Source organism: Eurytemora carolleeae, unplaced genomic scaffold, assembly GCF_000591075.1.
Source record: "Eurytemora carolleeae unplaced genomic scaffold, Eaff_2.0 scaffold8, whole genome shotgun sequence".
Lineage (NCBI taxonomy): Eukaryota > Metazoa > Arthropoda > Copepoda > Calanoida > Temoridae > Eurytemora > Eurytemora carolleeae.
In genome coordinates this window covers 365,931-383,314 of record NW_019396114.1, presented here as the reverse complement: position 1 = coordinate 383,314, position 17,384 = coordinate 365,931, and the positions used below count along the sequence as shown (strand labels likewise).

Sequence of the window (17,384 nt, the reverse complement as noted above, 5' to 3'; positions counted from 1 at the left end):
AACAAATATTTTACTCTAATATACATTTGTTTGAAATCAATTTTACTATAACATTGCTGCCATTTAGTATTTCTTTATCATTATCTTTGGTATCACACAACTTAACAAATTATTGAAGAAGACATTTTAACTTTTTCACCAACAGTCATGTTTATGGGACACCCTGTAAATACTATTTCGTAGATAGTTAATAGCTATTGGGTCAATCTGGTAGGTAGTTCATAGACATGAGGTAAATCAGAAAGATTTAATCAGGTAGCAGTTCATAGCTACAAGAGTGTCAATCAGGTAGATAGTTTATCGGTAGTGGTGAATCAGGTAGACAGCTCATAAATGAGGGGTCAATTAGGTAGATAGTTCATAGCTGATTGCTGAACTTACCGTAGATATAAGATGAGTAATACTAAAAATTACACGAAATTCAAGTAAAATCAAGATTTTCAGATTTTCCATGTATCTAAGTTAGATGTCTCTGAGACTTTTTACTACTATATTTGGACTGAGGGAACCAAGGAGAATGGAAAAACATGCCCACATAAAAAGTTATGCTTACTGAGACATTATAATGTTCATCACGCCCTCTTCCCCTTCAGTAAAAGTAAATTCAACCTATATGAAGCACAAAGTCTGACCGCGTCAATCTTGTTGCACCGGCTAGTCCTGTCCATAGGGCTAGGTACAGTACAAACTGGGATCGGAAAGGTTGACCCGGCTCGGAAATTCAAATGTACTACGACTGTCCGTGTCATGCTTTATATTCCTTGCCGACAAGTTTGTACTTAGGCTATCAACCCTCATGTATTTAAGACATAGTGTCTGGCTATCAACCCTCATGCATTTAAGACATAGTGTCTATGTCCTAAGATTGTTCTGCAGATCTGCACATCGAGAGTCAGTGACAAAAACCTCAACAAATCGCATTAAACTTTTGTTTCCAGGATTTTAACTATTCACTCGGACATTATTACCAAGAATGGCCATTAGTCATCCGAGTTTCTTCATAAAAAGAAATGAAAAGAAAATAACAATTTAATCTTGTGGAACATTGATTTTTCATATTTTAATTAACTATTAAAAATTCAAAATTACCAAAAATAAAATAAAAAAATTTAAAACTTGCAAAAATTTAAAATCTTACGAAAACACGAGATATTTTGATACTTTATAAAACTTTGAAAGGGGCCGCCTTACGATATTGGTGCAAAGATCAAAAACTATCTCAGATTGTAACTATCAACTGTCATATTTCTGAAAAATAATATTTCGAATAAGTTTCCTAGATTAAACTCATTTATTAGATCTCTACAATACATGACTTTTAGGTAACAATTAAAACAGATTTCTGAAAAGTTGTCATCTTCATCTTTACCACTATAACTTAATAAACCTATTTATTTCAACATAAACTATTAAAATCAAACGGTTAGTGCCTGATAACGATCAGTAATCCAGCGCTGCAGAAATGCAATTTTTCACATAAAAATGGCAGTACCGGACTATTAAAAGGTTAATTAGATTCACAATTATAATATTACAAAACATAATTCTATAGATGAAGGAATATTTTTGCATTTATTTTATCGTTAAAGGCTTTATAATAAGTTGTGTGAAATCTTTGTAATATTAGTTTTCTAAAAACACAACATTTAAAATTGAATTTGGGAAAAATGGTTTACAGTTGTGTATTATTCTCTGGAAAAATGGTAGAACAACTTGTTTGATTCGACTTTCTGTTCTTTATATATATATATATATATATACGCATTATTCACAACTTTGACCTTATTCCCAGGAAAAGGATCCAATGTTAACTTAAGGGACAGTAAAATGTTAAGTATTGTGTTGTAGGGGGGAGGGGAGGGAGATTACATTTTGGGGAAATAATTACCCCTAGTGAGGGTGAGGTTGGTTCAGGTTTAAAATCACCCTCACGTAAAAATAGTTAAATATGCAGTCCTTGTAATTTTAGCCTGTATCCAAGCACAGTAGATGATCTGACTACATTGTACAGTGTACTATACAGTAAACGGTGTACACTTTACAGTACAGTAAAAAGTGTACAGTGTAGAGAAAGATACAGATTCTCAGATTACTGACCAGTGAAAACTCACAAATTATGATAAATACAATAATAAAAAATATTAAGTAAAACAAAAATTAAAACAAATGGGTGTTAATGAGCCCAGCTAAAAGTACAATCGCTACTTCTTGTCGACGCGACCCACAATCAACATGAAACGTGTCGAAAAGGAAGAACAGTCGACTGAAATGACAGCTGGAGAATAGTTTAATTTTAACAAATGTGTCTGGACACTAACGACAAACAACAAGATGAAACGAAGATTATACAGAGAGGGAAACGAAACTATTGTAATTATGAATGTTTCGTTTAAGAATGTCGGAGCAGGGACCAAGGACACGTTCAAACCTGAACAAATATTACATTGTTAAAAATAGAAACATATTACATTTTACAATTTATGAAATATCATCAAAAATAAACGACATCAGAAGTACATTTGAAGTTTGCTTGAGTACACAAAGACCTATTTTCGATTTGATTTTTTGGATGTGTCTTTGCTGTCACATGAAACATAATTTAAAACTGTGTTATTCTTGATTAAATAAAAAGTGTTCAGTGATTATATAAAAAACCCTAAAACCATTTTAAAATGTTTTTGTTCTTCACTAGAATCGAAATCTAAACCCAAAATGATATTAAAAATCAATCGGATATATACTTAAATGTACTCGTAAAAATCCTAAAATCGCTTAGAATCATTTGGTTGGCCGAGTGCCTAATATTTGTTACCTAGCTCGATCTAGCTTCACACATTTGAGAGGTCCGCTGGCGGTAACGGTAGCTGCTCTAGGTCGGTCAAGGATCAAGGCTATTTCTCCGAAGTAATCACTAGGACCCAGAGTTCCAACCTAAATATTATGCATTATGCAAAAAAGCAAACTTTTCGAGGATTAAAAAAAATGAAACATGATGCTTATGAAACCTCATAAAAATAAAAAATGGAATGGCTAAAAGCCCAAAAAAACTATCCTACATAAACTCAATCTTGTCCCACAAAAACTCATTTCTGCTGCTATTGGCCCCAACCCACAATAATGAAACATGATTCTTATGAAACCTCATTAAAGTAAAAAATGGAATGGTTAAAAAAACCATCCTGTATAAACTCGATCTTGTCCCACAAAAACCCATTTCTGCTGCTTTTTACCCTAACCCACAATAAAGAAAAGGTTTCTAACCGCCAAGAAAAATACTTCACTTCTTAAATCTTAAAGTAAGTTTATTTATTTAACAATTTTAAAGTTTTTATGCTTGAAACTACATTTTTCCAAAAATCCTCATTATTCATTTTCCTTTTTCGTTACATAAACCTGTGTTTGTCACTTTCCCGATAATTAGATGATTTGTAAAAAACTATAATTCTTTTCACTCACCCATAACTAATTATTCAAAATAATTCATAATAAGGTTTTAAGATTAATAATTGGAACTTTTGATTAGGAAGCAGATCAGATTTTTTCTAGCGAGGACAAAATCTTCTTTTTCTTTGCCAAGGACGCCGACCCCTCCCCCTGGATCAAAAAAAAAGATCAGATCAGATCAGATCAGATCAGATCAAATCAGATCAAATCAAATCAAATCAAATCAAATCAAATCAAATCAAATCAAATCAAATCAAATCAAATCAAATCAAATCAAATCAAATCAAATCAAATCAAATCAAATCAAATCAAATCAAATCAGATCAGATCAAAACAGATAATATCTGATTAGATCAGATCAGATCAAATGAAATGAAATGAAATCAGATCAAAACACATAATATCTGATTAGATCAGATCAGATCAGATCAGATCAGATCAGATCAAATGAAATGAAATCTGAAAAGAAACCCAATGTGGAACTCCAATACTGCCTTCAGGACAATTTTCACTACAGTTGGCTGCCTGGAGTCCAAGACGGACAAGGTCACAAATTAGTAATACCCATGCCAGTAGAAAATTAAAATAACATTTCCGTACTGAACAGTTTGAGGAAAAATGTCCCAGGGAAATAATTTATGAAATTTCCCACCCCCCTTCCCCTCAAAAGCCTAATTTTCGCCATGAATGTAAACTTGAAATCTGAAATATTTTTCAGGGAAAAAATGATTTTTGCATAAAATGTATTAAAAAGGCATATTTTCTGCTTTCCTTTAAACCTTAAAAAAGGAAGGTTGTTGTACGTACATTATACCAAAAACATAGTTTAAAACTTTTGAAAATTACGTTTTTTTTGTTTGCATTTCCCTGTCAAAATATAAGGGCATTGACAGAGTTTCAGTTAACTTTTGACGGGTTTCAAGTTTTCCAGTTTTTACTTTTATATTCTGCAATAACAAGGAAGCAAAGCTCGGATTTAATGCAATAATCCTAAATAATATTTTGAACAACTTTCATACAATTTAGGCATTGTTGATTTTTGAACATGTACAAACGGACAAACATTTCTCACAAAAAAAAACAGATTTTTAAACGGTGGTCTCAAATCATTTACTTTTTTTAAATTATCTATCCATTAACAGGGTCGGCAGTTCTCTGTGATTATGTGATTATGTGAGATGAGATCTGCAAGAAGCCCCATCTTGGGCAACCCAGTTTAAGGCACATATTAAGGTTACCCATATTAACACGCAAACTTTTTAGTGTCATTTTTTCCTTATAGGGAATGTAGACGTAACTTTAAAAGACCGATTCGGAATTGTACCATTTCAAATTCTATCTAAGCACCAAAGAGGAAAATATCGTCAATACGATGAAATTGTGTCACTTCTATGGTCTAAGGGAATCCATCGCAGAAAATAATCAATTTTAAAGTAAATGGAAATGAATTGAAAAAATGAATCTGTGTAGAGGACACCAAGAAGATTGCAATCAACATAACTCACCTCATGACTGTCCTCTCCTTCAGTTCTGTATTGTGTTACAACAGCATTTCTGAACAACAGAATATATTTATATATTTTAAATTATAAATTAAATGAAATTCCATTTCATTTTTTTTTTTTGCAGTTTTTGGTTGATATTCATTGCCCTTGGATCTGGATCCGTGGATCCGCATATTTTTGCGGATCCGAATCCAGGAAACTAAAATGTTGTGGATCCAACGGATCCGGATCATAAGCAATTGAGGGATCTAGCATTGCTTTCAGAACTTTCAACGTGCCTACATTAGATATCGAGATCAAGTGTTTAAGATTAACAGGATCCAATCCCAAAGTGTCTACGTTTGATTACCAAAAGAACCCTAAATTTTCTTTCTGCAATTGTTTTGGGTATCCTTGACCAATTCGACACAACGAAACAATCCTTCAGAATTTCCATTTTACGGTCCAAATATACCAAATTTAGAGCTTAGCATAATCCAATATGATGTGAGACATCCTCTGGTTAAAACTTGCCCACAATTTTATTATGGTTGGTTGACGTCAGAGTGAATAGAAATCATATCAAAATGTACTTTCGGAATTTTTTTCATTTTATTTCTGATATTTTGTATTTATTTTGTTTTATTTTGAAATATTTTGTTGAAAACTGTTGGGAAAGAAATTTTATTAAAGTTTGATTTTCCACTCAAAATGTTTCAAATAGATATATTTGTCAGATAAATACATTGCTTCTTAAATTATTCACCGTCTACAAAATATCTCCCCATTGAAATTTCCCCAGCAGTACCAAAAAGCATTTTAATCATCTAATATTTGAACTTAAATATAAATGAATCGAACTGAGACACCAAATGGGGTAAAATCTAGAAGAAAAAATAAGCCCGATGACAAAGTGATTTTTTTTTGGGGGGGGGGGGGGTTAAATAAAATTTTTTTAGTTTACCCGTCAGCTATAATATAGAAATCATCTCCAGGTTCTCCCTGCTTCACAACTACATTTCCGTCCTACAAAAATAAGTCTTTTATGTGAAATAAACTCAAAATATATAATTTGAAGCATATGCAAGATTGTAAGTACTCAGACTAAGAGGCGTAAACAGGGGGGGGGGGATTGGTTTTGGGCTAAGCTGAATCAGTGAAATCTGTTAATTCCAGAGCCTTTTTAGTCCCAACTGGTGCTGAGTCCACATGATAAAAAATTTAGCCCCCCCCCAAAGAAAACTTCCTGTATACGCCCTGCTTAGACTCGAGAAAATTAGTTAGAAACCATAAGTTTGAAAGTACAACAAACTAAGTTTAACTGTTTCTATAACTTCAGCTTATTTACTATTCATAATTACGCTTTCAGTTAAAGGAATAGGATTTGAAAAATAAAAATATATCTCCATTATCGTAGGTTGACTCAAGAGGGAATTCCCCTCTTCATAGTTGCCCCCTGCCTCCCCCCCAAAAAAAATTAAGAACGCTGTTCTTTAATTTAAGATTTTTTAAACAAATATTACCAAAAATAAGAACATGTTTTTGTTATCGTGAAAATTTAAAACTTTTAAGAACATTTTTAAAATCCTACAAAAAATGGAAAAAAATTAATTTAAAAATGAAAAAATTCTCTTTTTTTTGTCAAAAATATTCACTTTTCATGCATAAAATATTTGAATAGTTTCTTTGAAAGTTCAACATGCGTTCTTTTGTAGAGAATTTATGTTTAAAGGGAGTGACCGGCTATGTAAGGTAGTTGAACTGAGTATGCAGTGTTGTCGAAAACTTCTTTAGGATTCATTTGAGACATATTTCACTTTTTAAGGATCTGTAAATCCTGAGTTTGAGCGCAAATTCGACGTTCAAAACTCCTGATTTGGGGGTGGATACGCTTTCAGAATTAGTTTTTTTTTTAATTATTAAATAACGACAACGAAAAATAAAGTAAACATTATACAGTAATCTAATTAGATGGCTAGGAACATATTTCACAAAAGAAATTTGTCAGTAAATCAATGCGAAAATCGATTATTTCGTTTTCATTATTATATTGAATTTCTAATTTTCTTTGAATTTATTCGCAGATTTCTTCAAATTCTTTAAATGTCGTCTTTTCAATGATAATTATTGAAAATCTGCGAACATCTTTGTGAATAACGAGAAACTAGAATAATGAGATAATAGAAACTAATAATTGAACAAGATTACTAATTTTCGATGATAAGATTAATTTTTATTTTCTCAAAATGTTCCTAAACATGACGTCAACAGTTTATTGTAGAATATTTTTACATTTATGTCGTCGTTAATTAATAATTTAAAAAAAACTAATTCTGAAAGCGTATCCACCCCCAAATCAGGAGTTTTGAACGTCGAATTTGCGCTCAAACTCAGGATTTACAGACTTTTAAAAAGTTCAATATGTCTCAAATGAATCCTAAAGAAGTTTTCCACAACACTGCGTCCTCAGTTCAACTACCTTACATAGCCGGTCACTCCCTTTAATATATGTTTAAAAAATATCATTGCAGCAATAACCTAAAAAATACTAAAGTTGTTTAACATAATATTGTACATTACTGCACAGTTAAAGTATAATTGATATGAGTTTAGGGTGTAAGGCTTCAAAAAGAAAACTGTTTAACATAATATTGTACAGTACTGCACAGTTAAAGTATAATTGATATTAGTTTAGGGTGTAAGGCTTCAAAAAGAAAACTGTTTAACATAATACTGTACAGTACTACACAGTTAACGTATAATTGATATGAGTTTAGGGTGCAAGGCTTCAAAAAGAAAACTGTTGAAAAATCATCAGCTTCCATTCTAAATGTTCTCGGACACGCGTCCAAGTATGATTTGTTTTATGCAGATTCCTGTTAGGCAAATAATTAGCTTCAGAATTTCTGAGATTTCTGGATTTCTAACTTCTCGTTTTTTGGCCGTTTGTCGTGAGAGCCTGGCAATTTCTCATAAGACTCTTAATATGATTAATTTTTTTCTCTCTTCCTATTTTGAAAGGTATTACAAGTTCTTTGATGAAAATTTTGGAAAGAAAATTAAAGAACATTTCAAAAGTTTAAGAACTCCCCCCCCCCCCCGAAAATTAAGAACATCAAGAACAAATTGCTGTTTTTAAGCCAAATCTTAAATTTAAGAACAAGGGGCAACTATGCTCTGGCATCATTGATGACACCCTTTAAATGTACTGTTCGCGTAATTTAAAGTGACCCTTGATGCAAAGATTGCAATGCCCGATTCACAGCGGTACCTTTCTCTGATCAATAATGAGGAAGATATTATCGTTAGTTTGGGTTTAAAAGTGTTAAATTCTGATAATTTCTATAAAATTTCCTACATTAAATAATTGCGCAAGTTGCTTTTGAAGAGAACCCACAGTCGAAAATAATCAGTTTACAAAATTATAAAAATTTATATCTAATTCATACTTTATCATACTTAAAGGGTATCTCGTTAATCAGACTTTAGGGGGACCGTTGTAAATCAAGCATTGATACTTTTGCAAGCAGGTTCACTTGAAAATACGTTTTCAGTCCCTTAAAATATTAAAAATCCTACCTCGAAGCTGACCGCTTCCAGGGCATCAGCGACGGTCAGTCTTTCCCATTTGTCCAGGTTCTCTGAAATAGTAAACACATAAAATATATTTTAATCAAAATTAACCTTAGCTAGTAAAAATAAATGTTGTTCAATTGCAGGGGTATATAAATTCCAAGAATTATTTGTATTATTTTTGATGATCGAGAAAAAAAATTAAGAATTGAACGACAAAAGGTTGTTTTCCCCTCCCTTTTGATACTTTTAAACCAAATTTGTTCATAATTTCTACAATTCATCGAATGAAACCCTGAAAAATGTTACATCTAAAGTTCTGAAGAAAAAAATTATTTTCGAAGGGGGGGAATAATGATTTTTAAAGAAAATATAAACCCCTGTTCAACTAATTTAAAATAGACATGTAATATCAAGGATGTAAGGCAAGGAAAGTCATTTCAGAAGTGTACACATCTTTAGTACTGCAGTGTACTGTCTCTGGGCGCTAATGTAAACACAAGACGGATGTCGAAGCCTGACATGGGATCCATCATTCACATAAAAAATCAATGAAATATTCTGGTCATAGGAAATTATTAAGTAAATTATCAAAATTATCCAAATTTAATGCTTTTAACCTCCTCGGATACTAAACGAACACTGATGCATCTATTATTGTTTACAAATTCCGCCCAGAGAGAACTGGTTTCAATATGTACACAGAGTATACACAAGCGCAATTGACTTTCCTTGCCTTACATTCTTGTGTAATATCAGTTTTTGGAGAGTTAGTAACCCAAGTATATCCATTTTACCACTAAAAGATGTCAGTGACAGTCATAATGAAAGTAATTGTTAATTTTTTTGTAATCTTTGCAATTTTTGCCAGAAAATCCGGTTTTCATGCAAATTGCTAATCCAAGTCCTTAAGGCATATTTTAGTGGTTAAATTTCCATAGCTGCATTCCCGATAAATATTAAATTGAGCATAGCGTGTATTTCCAAAAAGAAGAAAAATCTATTCAAGATTGAAAAACATAAATAATAATGTAATAATTTTAACGTAATCTAACCAAGAATTGAAACCTTCGAGAGGAATCCTTCATACATTTTCCTCTTTCTAATCGTAGATCCCATCAATATACGTCTGTAGCTGTCTCGATCTATTCCCCACAACTACAAATATTGTTATTTTCATAAATATCAAACAACTTAACTCAATTATCTGGAATTATAAAGAATTATCCAAAAATATTTTTTTTGACACAGAGAATCTTTTATTGTTACAACTACTTTATATACATAATGTAGATATTGACTGATTTCAAACATCATTATGAACAGACGCAGCGTTTAGGACGTCACTGGTCACTACATATCAACCACAGCATAAAATTGCCCTAGTCGCGATACACAAATATAATTTAATTTTCATTGCTAAAATTGAAAATTGAAAAATGCTAAATTAAAACAAATATTTCATCTTGCAGATATTTATAAAATTTCCCCGGAGAATCAATACTGGAAATTTATATCCCGGTTCGATTCTAACCAGACAACAAACACTGAGGTTCCGGATCCACATAGTCAACACTTTTAGACTAATGAGAGATTATCAAAAAACGTCTTAATCTCTGAGTGATACAGAAGTTTTGGCACAAAAACATGAAAAAACAAAAAAACAGATTTGAAAATTCTTTATTTGTTATAAAAATTATCAGTTAATCTTTAAGAAATTATCATGAACTGTATCCAGATCCATTACATTTTCAGGGCAAATTCAAGATCCAGATCCATTTCATTTTCAGGGCAAATTCCAGATCCAGATCCATTACATTTTCAGGGCAAATTCAAGATCCAGATCCATTACATTTTCAGGGCAAATTCAAGATCCAGATCCATTACATTTTCAGGGCAAATTCAAGATCCAGATCCGCATCAAAATGATTGGATCCTAATCACAGCCTACATGACATGACAAACAGTGTGTATGTTGATGTTTTTAATAATAATAATACCTTCACATCTTTAGCAGCTTTGACAGTAGCAGCCCTAGGAGTTCCGTAGATTAGAGCCAGCTCACCAAAACTTCCTCCCTCACCCAGGGTCAAAACTTTCTCTTCATTCACATAGATCTCAACCTCTCCCTATTCAAAAATTAATTCTTAAAATTATCTTGAACAAAAATATGTTTAACAATTACAAAATTAAATCAACCACATGCTGGTAAAATTTCGAAATAGATGATATAAAAAGCCAGAGTTAGGCCAGAATAAAATCTAAAAACCTAATAAATGATATAAAAAGCCAGAGTTAGGCCAGAATAAAATATAAAAACCTGATCAATGATATAAAAGCCAGAGTTAGGCCAGAATAAAATATAAAAACCTGATCAATGATATAAAAGTTGTCTCCTTCATCTCCCTGCTGTATAATGATCTCTCCTGTAGAAAAGTCAACTTATTAAAAATGTAAAAAAAAATATTTTTCTGAATTTTAGGGAACTAAGTGTCAGGTCTTTCATCATCCAAGTTGGTTGTAGAAAAATAAATATTTTTACATTGTTATGGTTAAAAGAAATATTAAGGCGTGTGGGGGGGGATAATAACAAAGTTGACCGCTGCCTGGCATAGCGGAGCTCGGAAACATCGCATCGAAGATATCCGACCTAAACAGAAATAAATAAAAGGTTAACCATCATTCCGTTGAAATCAAGGCCGAGACCGCTTCAGTAGTTACCGCAAAACAACGGAAATTAAAGTAACAGTTAATTAATAACACAAGTCAAGTGTACAAATAACAAGTCAAGGGTTAGGCCAACGACCTAAACATTTTTTACTTCAATGAGAATTTAAATTTTTTGGTCATCAAGTACAATTACTAGTTTCCTTTATTAATCTTGAAGGAACTTGAAGAGCATTACAGACGTTTGGGAAAAGTCGAAAGTTGGTAAATTAAAAATTGTCTTGATAAAACGTGTCAATATTTTCATGTTTTTTTTTGTAGATTTCTTGGCACTGGAATCAAAACAATCCAGGGAGCCGATAAATTTATCCGAATCCTAAGCACTGATATTAATACAAGGACTTTTAAAAAAGTAAAAAGTAAAGTAAAAAAGAGAAAAAAAAGAAAAATAACAACTACTTTAATTCAACAACATAAGGTGTCACACATAATTGCAAATGTTTAACACAGCAAATAAAGATTTTCGAAAAGATATCTGCAAAAAAAGAGTGTGGGACAAATAAACCAAATAATTTAAAATAGCATGTTAAATTAATACTTTAAAATTAAACATAATTAGATTCAGCACAACTAAGACTTCTCACACGAGCGTTGTCAAGTATAAATACTTAAACAAAGGGACTAAAGACATAATTTTAAATAATCCTTAATTAAGAAAAAGGAATGTCCTATTCACGATGGTTCCCTTTAAGGTTTAAACCTCTTGAGATATAGATAGTCAATCTGTAATCTTTTGTGTTTTTGCTTTAAAACAGCGTCAAATACACAAAAGATAAAACAGCATCAAATACATAAAAGATAAAACAGCATTAAATACACAAAAGATAAAACAGCATCAAATATACAAAAGAAAAAACAGCATCAAATACATAAAAGATAAAACAGCATCAAATACATAAAAGATAAAACAGCATCATATACACAAAAGATAAAACAGCATCAAATACACAAAAGATAAAACAGCATCAAATACACAAAAGATAAAACAGCATCAAATATACAAAAGAAAAAACAGCATCAAATACATAAAAGATAAAACAGCATCAAATACATAAAAGATAAAACAGCATCATATACACAAAAGATAAAACAGCATCAAATACGCAAAAGATAAAACAGCATCAAATACACAAAAGATAAAACAGCATCAAATACACAAAAGATAAAACAGCATCAAATACGCAAAAGATAAAACAGCATCAAATACGCAAAAGATAAAACAGCATCGAATACACAAAAAATAAAACAGCATCAAATATACAAAAGATAAAACGGCATCAAATACACAAAAGAAACAGCATCAAATATACAAAAAATAAAACAGCATCAAATACACAAAAGATAAAACAGCATCAAATACACAAAAGATAAAACAGCATCAAATACACAAAAGATAAAACAGCATCAAATACACAAAAGATTGCAGTTTGAGTATTATGGGTCCCACTGTAAAAAAAAAATTTTAAGATAAAAAATTCTTTTTCCTGGAAAACTTTAAGGAATTTTAAAATTGACATTTATAAAACCACAAAGGACTTGTGTCACATACTTGAGTACTTTGGTGCAGAATATTTGAATTTAAAACTAAAACTTGAAATATGGGAAACTAAACATTTCGTATGTTTTATTGTTTAAGCATAATTCTGTAGAAAAACTAGTTTGGGAACCCATCTTTGCCTGAAAACTAAACTTTCGCAAACATCCAAACAAACAAACATTACTACTTTAAACAAATAAAATGCCATGTAAGATATAAACATTTAATCTTCTCATATTTAAAATGTTTCAGAAACCAATAAACAGATAAGTAAAAATGTCTTTCAAACCTTTCTAAAACAGACATTCTTATGACAAAAAAGATTTTGCCCCTCAAACTTTTAAAAACTAAATTATAAAATTTCTTGCCTTTCATTTTCATCTAGATGAGAAAACAGAACGTTTTTAGCGATTGCTCTGGAAAGACTGGCCATCGTCTTGTAGTCTTTTGGTACAACCTGCAAAACAAACTATAAGTAAATTTGATCTTAGCACCTCGTTGGTAATTGATTCCCTTTGGCTTTTTCGATTCCTGAAATGTTACAGCACTCTTTTTTTTAATCTGAATAAGTCCAAAAAACGTCCAATGGGCCATAATTTGACACAATCTTATGGCTTTGATTGTGAGTAAACGGTACTTTTATTTCTTTCATCTTGTGTTTAAACTATGTTAAAAAAAAGGGTGTCTGTTTGTTTTTCATCTTTGTTATTGTTTACAATACAACTAGTTCCGGAACTGTTTTTATGCGGCGCAATAGAGTGGATTTCATTACGGTCGGATATAATAAAGTCTCGGTTACACTAAAGAAGTATTACAACGTTCAGCTACTTTTAGTTATTCATTAATTCCGACCTCTGATCAGTTTATCAATGTCTTGCAATACATACAACATATGTATTTATCTATACATTAAAAGAAGCACTTACAGATTTTGATTTAGGGAAATTTTTGCTGAAAATCACATATTTGAACTAGTTTGATCCGTTGATACTAGACACATTTACAGATACAGGCCATACATATATTTTTATATATAAATCTAATGAAAAAATAATCTGTTTTAATTATCAGATATATGTATATATATATAATATGGATAAACTTGAAATCTGAGCTCTTAACAATTTCAAGGCCGTCTAAAAATTAAAAAAAAAAAATTTAAATTTAAAGTAAAATTTTATCTCAAAGTGCAAAACTTTTAAGTTTTCTTAAGTGCTTAACTTGCATTTTTGATACGATACCTTAAAAATGATTTGCATTTTATTCCCTTAACCCCAAAAACAGATTCTCTTCTTTATATAAAACAAAAGGATTAGTGCAAATTTCCAAGCTGAGGGAAAAAAAGCCACTAACTTTTCTTTGATTCGTCTCCCCAAAATAAAAAATCCCAGGGGGTTGAGATATCTACATGTTTTCAAAATACATGTAAGAATTTGATTAAAATCTGTTGCATTAGCTTTAAAGTTTTATCAATATAACATCAAAGGAAAACTCCAATTTAAAAAAAATCAAATAACTTTTGAATTTATCAGAGATAATGAATAAAATAATTGAAATTTAAAAAATTGGAATGCCCTACTTCAATCAATACGGATATCTTTCCAGGTTTAACAGAAATGTCATTTAATTTCAGGAAAAAGTACTCTTAACTTTGTGTTACAGGATAAAACCCTTTCACTATAATCTTTCAGCAAGGATCTTCTAATGGAAACTGCAGTTATTTTGATTCACAACTTTATTTGAAGTGATATTTAAGTAATATGAATCTCATATGAAATAAAATCTCTTTTCAAATTGCTTCACAACAAAAATGACAAGATTAATGATCATTTAAGAATGTTAATTGGATTCGAAGTAAAAAAAAAATATGTTAAAAACAAAACCGTACTTTCAACTTTCTTATTTTCTGGAAGTTTAGATTTTAAACTGTTCTATTAAATTTTTTTTTTTGGGGGGGGGGCTAAAAGCTAGCAGAGCTGAAAACTTTAGAAGTGGATACCCTTAATCCCGATCGCTTAATCTGAGTATCAATTGTGGAACTTATAATGCTTTCTTTTGGTACACTCTGATGGATAGAATTGAAGTCACTTAAGTGGAAAAAGATTAAAATAATCTAAAGATTAAAGGGAGTGTTCGCCGTAAACCTATACCCCCTTTCATTTTTCGTGAACACTCCCTTTTACGATACGAGGAGATCAAGCATTAATCTCGATATCCAAGATTCTAAAGTTTTCAGCTCAGATAGGATAAGAATCATGTGTCGTGTTTTTGACCCGCTTTCAGAAAATTTCTTGCATTACATTTAGTTTTAGCGTGGATTAAATATTCCGGATTAATTAAAATTTTTCTTGCTTAACACCTCATGTTTGAAGACAAATTGTAGATCTAGACTGGGAGGCAGGGGGGGGGGGCTATTTTTATCAATTCGATAGATTAAAATATCTGTAAGTATATGTAGCTTTCACTATTTGAACATTTATCAATTTCTAACAGAAAATTGTGAAGATGGCATATTCCAGTCCCAAACCATGAAATCAAGTCCCTTTATTAAGATGGTATATTCCAGTTCCAAACCATGAAATCATGTCCCTTTATTAAGATGGTGTATTCCAGTCCCAAACCATGAAATCATTTCCCTTTAATTAACCAAATTTTAATTGAACCCTCATTTCCCATTCAGCTTAAAAATAGATAAATTCTGACAATTTCCACCGTTGTTTCTGTAGCATAAATCTGCATGACTCTGAAGATGATAAACCACAATATTAAAATAATCAATTTCAAAGAGAAAAATGTGGTTATCTGGTTTATTCTTTATTAAACAAAGCTTTCATTGATACCGTTGAAAATCGGACATGCCACTCGATGTAAGATAGTATCCACATTCCACAGTCCTCTCCAATAAAAAAATCTTCAAAGTGTTATTACACAGGTATACACTTACACCCTTGAAACTGTGGAGTAGAAAGACGATATTCAAGCAAGCTGCATTTAATACCTTTAAAACAACATTTTTCATCGAATTTGAGTCTAGGGTTTTATACGCTGAATCATAGTTGCCCCCTGCCCCACAAAAAATTAAGAACGCTGTTCTAAAATTTAAAATTTTTCCAACAAACGTTACCAAAAATTAAGAACGAAATTATGAACATTTTCCAAAATTAAGATTTTTAAGAACATGATTTTGATATCGTAAAAAATTTAAGATTTTTAAAAACATTTTTTAAAAACCCATAAAACTGAAAAAAAAGAAAAATTTTAAAATAAAAAATTCAAAAAATTCAAAAACATTTTAAAGTTTAAAAACCCCCCCCCCCCCCGGAAAATTAAGAACATGAAGAACGAATTGCTGTTTTAAAGCCAAATCTTAAATTTAAGAACAGGGGGCAACTATGTGAATTGGGAAATACATTATTTTTAGGGACAAGTACATTTTTTTAAATATGAACTTCTGCGGTTCTTAACAGATACAATAGTTCATAGCTTTTACCAGTGCTTAGGATCCAATTAATTGTGATGCCGATCCAGATCCGGATCCTGGATCCTCACTGGAAAAAAGGAGCCGGATCCAAGCAATTTCTTCAAGATTTACTATTTTTTTAACAAAGGAGAATTTTCAAATTTTTTGTCTTATTTTTTCGCTTATTTTTATGCTAAAACTTGAGGAACCATTCAGAAATCATGAAATTTTTCTTCTTTCAATACTTCAGATTTGGGGGTTGAGAGTAAATAAGTTTTTTTTTTTAGTTTTCGGTTGATATTTTGCCCCATGAATCCGGATCCGGGAAGCCAAAATCTTACGAATCCAGCGGATCTGGGTTTTGGACCCATACTACCTCTTCAATTTCAATATTTTGCATATGTAAAATTAATTGTAAGGTGATGGACAAAGCAAGAGGAAAAGTTGCACACCAACTGATTATAAACTTTTGTGGACTTTTATTCTGAGCTTTAAAATTAAATCTTTGGTTCCAAACCTGTTGACAAAACATGATTTAAAAATCTAGAAAAAATGCCAATTTTTGACAATATTATCTTGTTAAAAATTGCCAAGTTTTTAAAAATTGAGATCAATATTTTACTGGTGTTTGAGATTTCAGAGGGAAATATGCTTCCCTTTCAATTAGTAAGAAAACGTTGCAAAGTTACGGGGGTAATGGATACGTACCTTAGAATTATCTGATCAGTAAATCAAAACTTAACGTATTAATACTGAACTAGGTTGACCGTAGTACGCTCACTGATCTACTGATCGGACCGGAGCAAGGAGAAATAAAAACCTGTCCTCTCGATTAATGCAGCTCAAGCTTTTTTAGACAGGTAGACATCAATTTCGATGGCTAATCAAAGATTTACTATTTCAAAATCATGAAATACTTATTTTTTATCTTGTCTTCACCTTTTTAACATAGGTTGCTGCGTCCTCTTCGTTGATTGGTTCTGCCGAGACAGCTCCGCGCCTGCGCAGAGGCTGCTGGATATTTGATGGCATGGGACTCTCGGCCTAAATCAATCAAAATTGACTTTCAGAATTAATGTTTGTCATTCAGCCATCATTAATCAATTAGGACTACAAAAAATGTCAGGGGTATATATTAAAAAGAATCATTAAAATTTTC

General features: G+C 31.4%; 1 protein-coding gene across 5 annotated transcripts in view; it reads right to left on the bottom strand.

The window, feature by feature from the left end:
• Nucleotides 1-1,272: 1,272 nt before the first annotated feature.
• LOC111695329 (cAMP-dependent protein kinase type I regulatory subunit) overlaps nucleotides 1,273-17,384 on the bottom strand; it is a 40,042-nt gene continuing 23,930 nt past the window's right edge. For all 5 annotated transcript variants that reach the window (XM_023464612.1, XM_023464611.1, XM_023464609.1 and 2 more), the window contains 11 exons: nucleotides 17,165-17,269; nucleotides 13,134-13,222; nucleotides 11,108-11,151; nucleotides 10,872-10,927; nucleotides 10,502-10,630; nucleotides 9,557-9,659; nucleotides 8,508-8,569; nucleotides 5,893-5,954; nucleotides 4,950-4,998; nucleotides 2,813-2,931; nucleotides 1,273-2,428 (listed from right to left, as the gene is read on the bottom strand). In XM_023464612.1, the coding sequence (XP_023320380.1) occupies nucleotides 2,344-2,428; nucleotides 2,813-2,931; nucleotides 4,950-4,998; nucleotides 5,893-5,954; nucleotides 8,508-8,569; nucleotides 9,557-9,659; nucleotides 10,502-10,630; nucleotides 10,872-10,927; nucleotides 11,108-11,151; nucleotides 13,134-13,222; nucleotides 17,165-17,269 (903 nt within the window). In that variant the 3' untranslated portion in view covers nucleotides 1,273-2,343. The remainder of the gene's footprint in view (nucleotides 2,429-2,812; nucleotides 2,932-4,949; nucleotides 4,999-5,892; nucleotides 5,955-8,507; nucleotides 8,570-9,556; nucleotides 9,660-10,501; nucleotides 10,631-10,871; nucleotides 10,928-11,107; nucleotides 11,152-13,133; nucleotides 13,223-17,164; nucleotides 17,270-17,384) is intronic.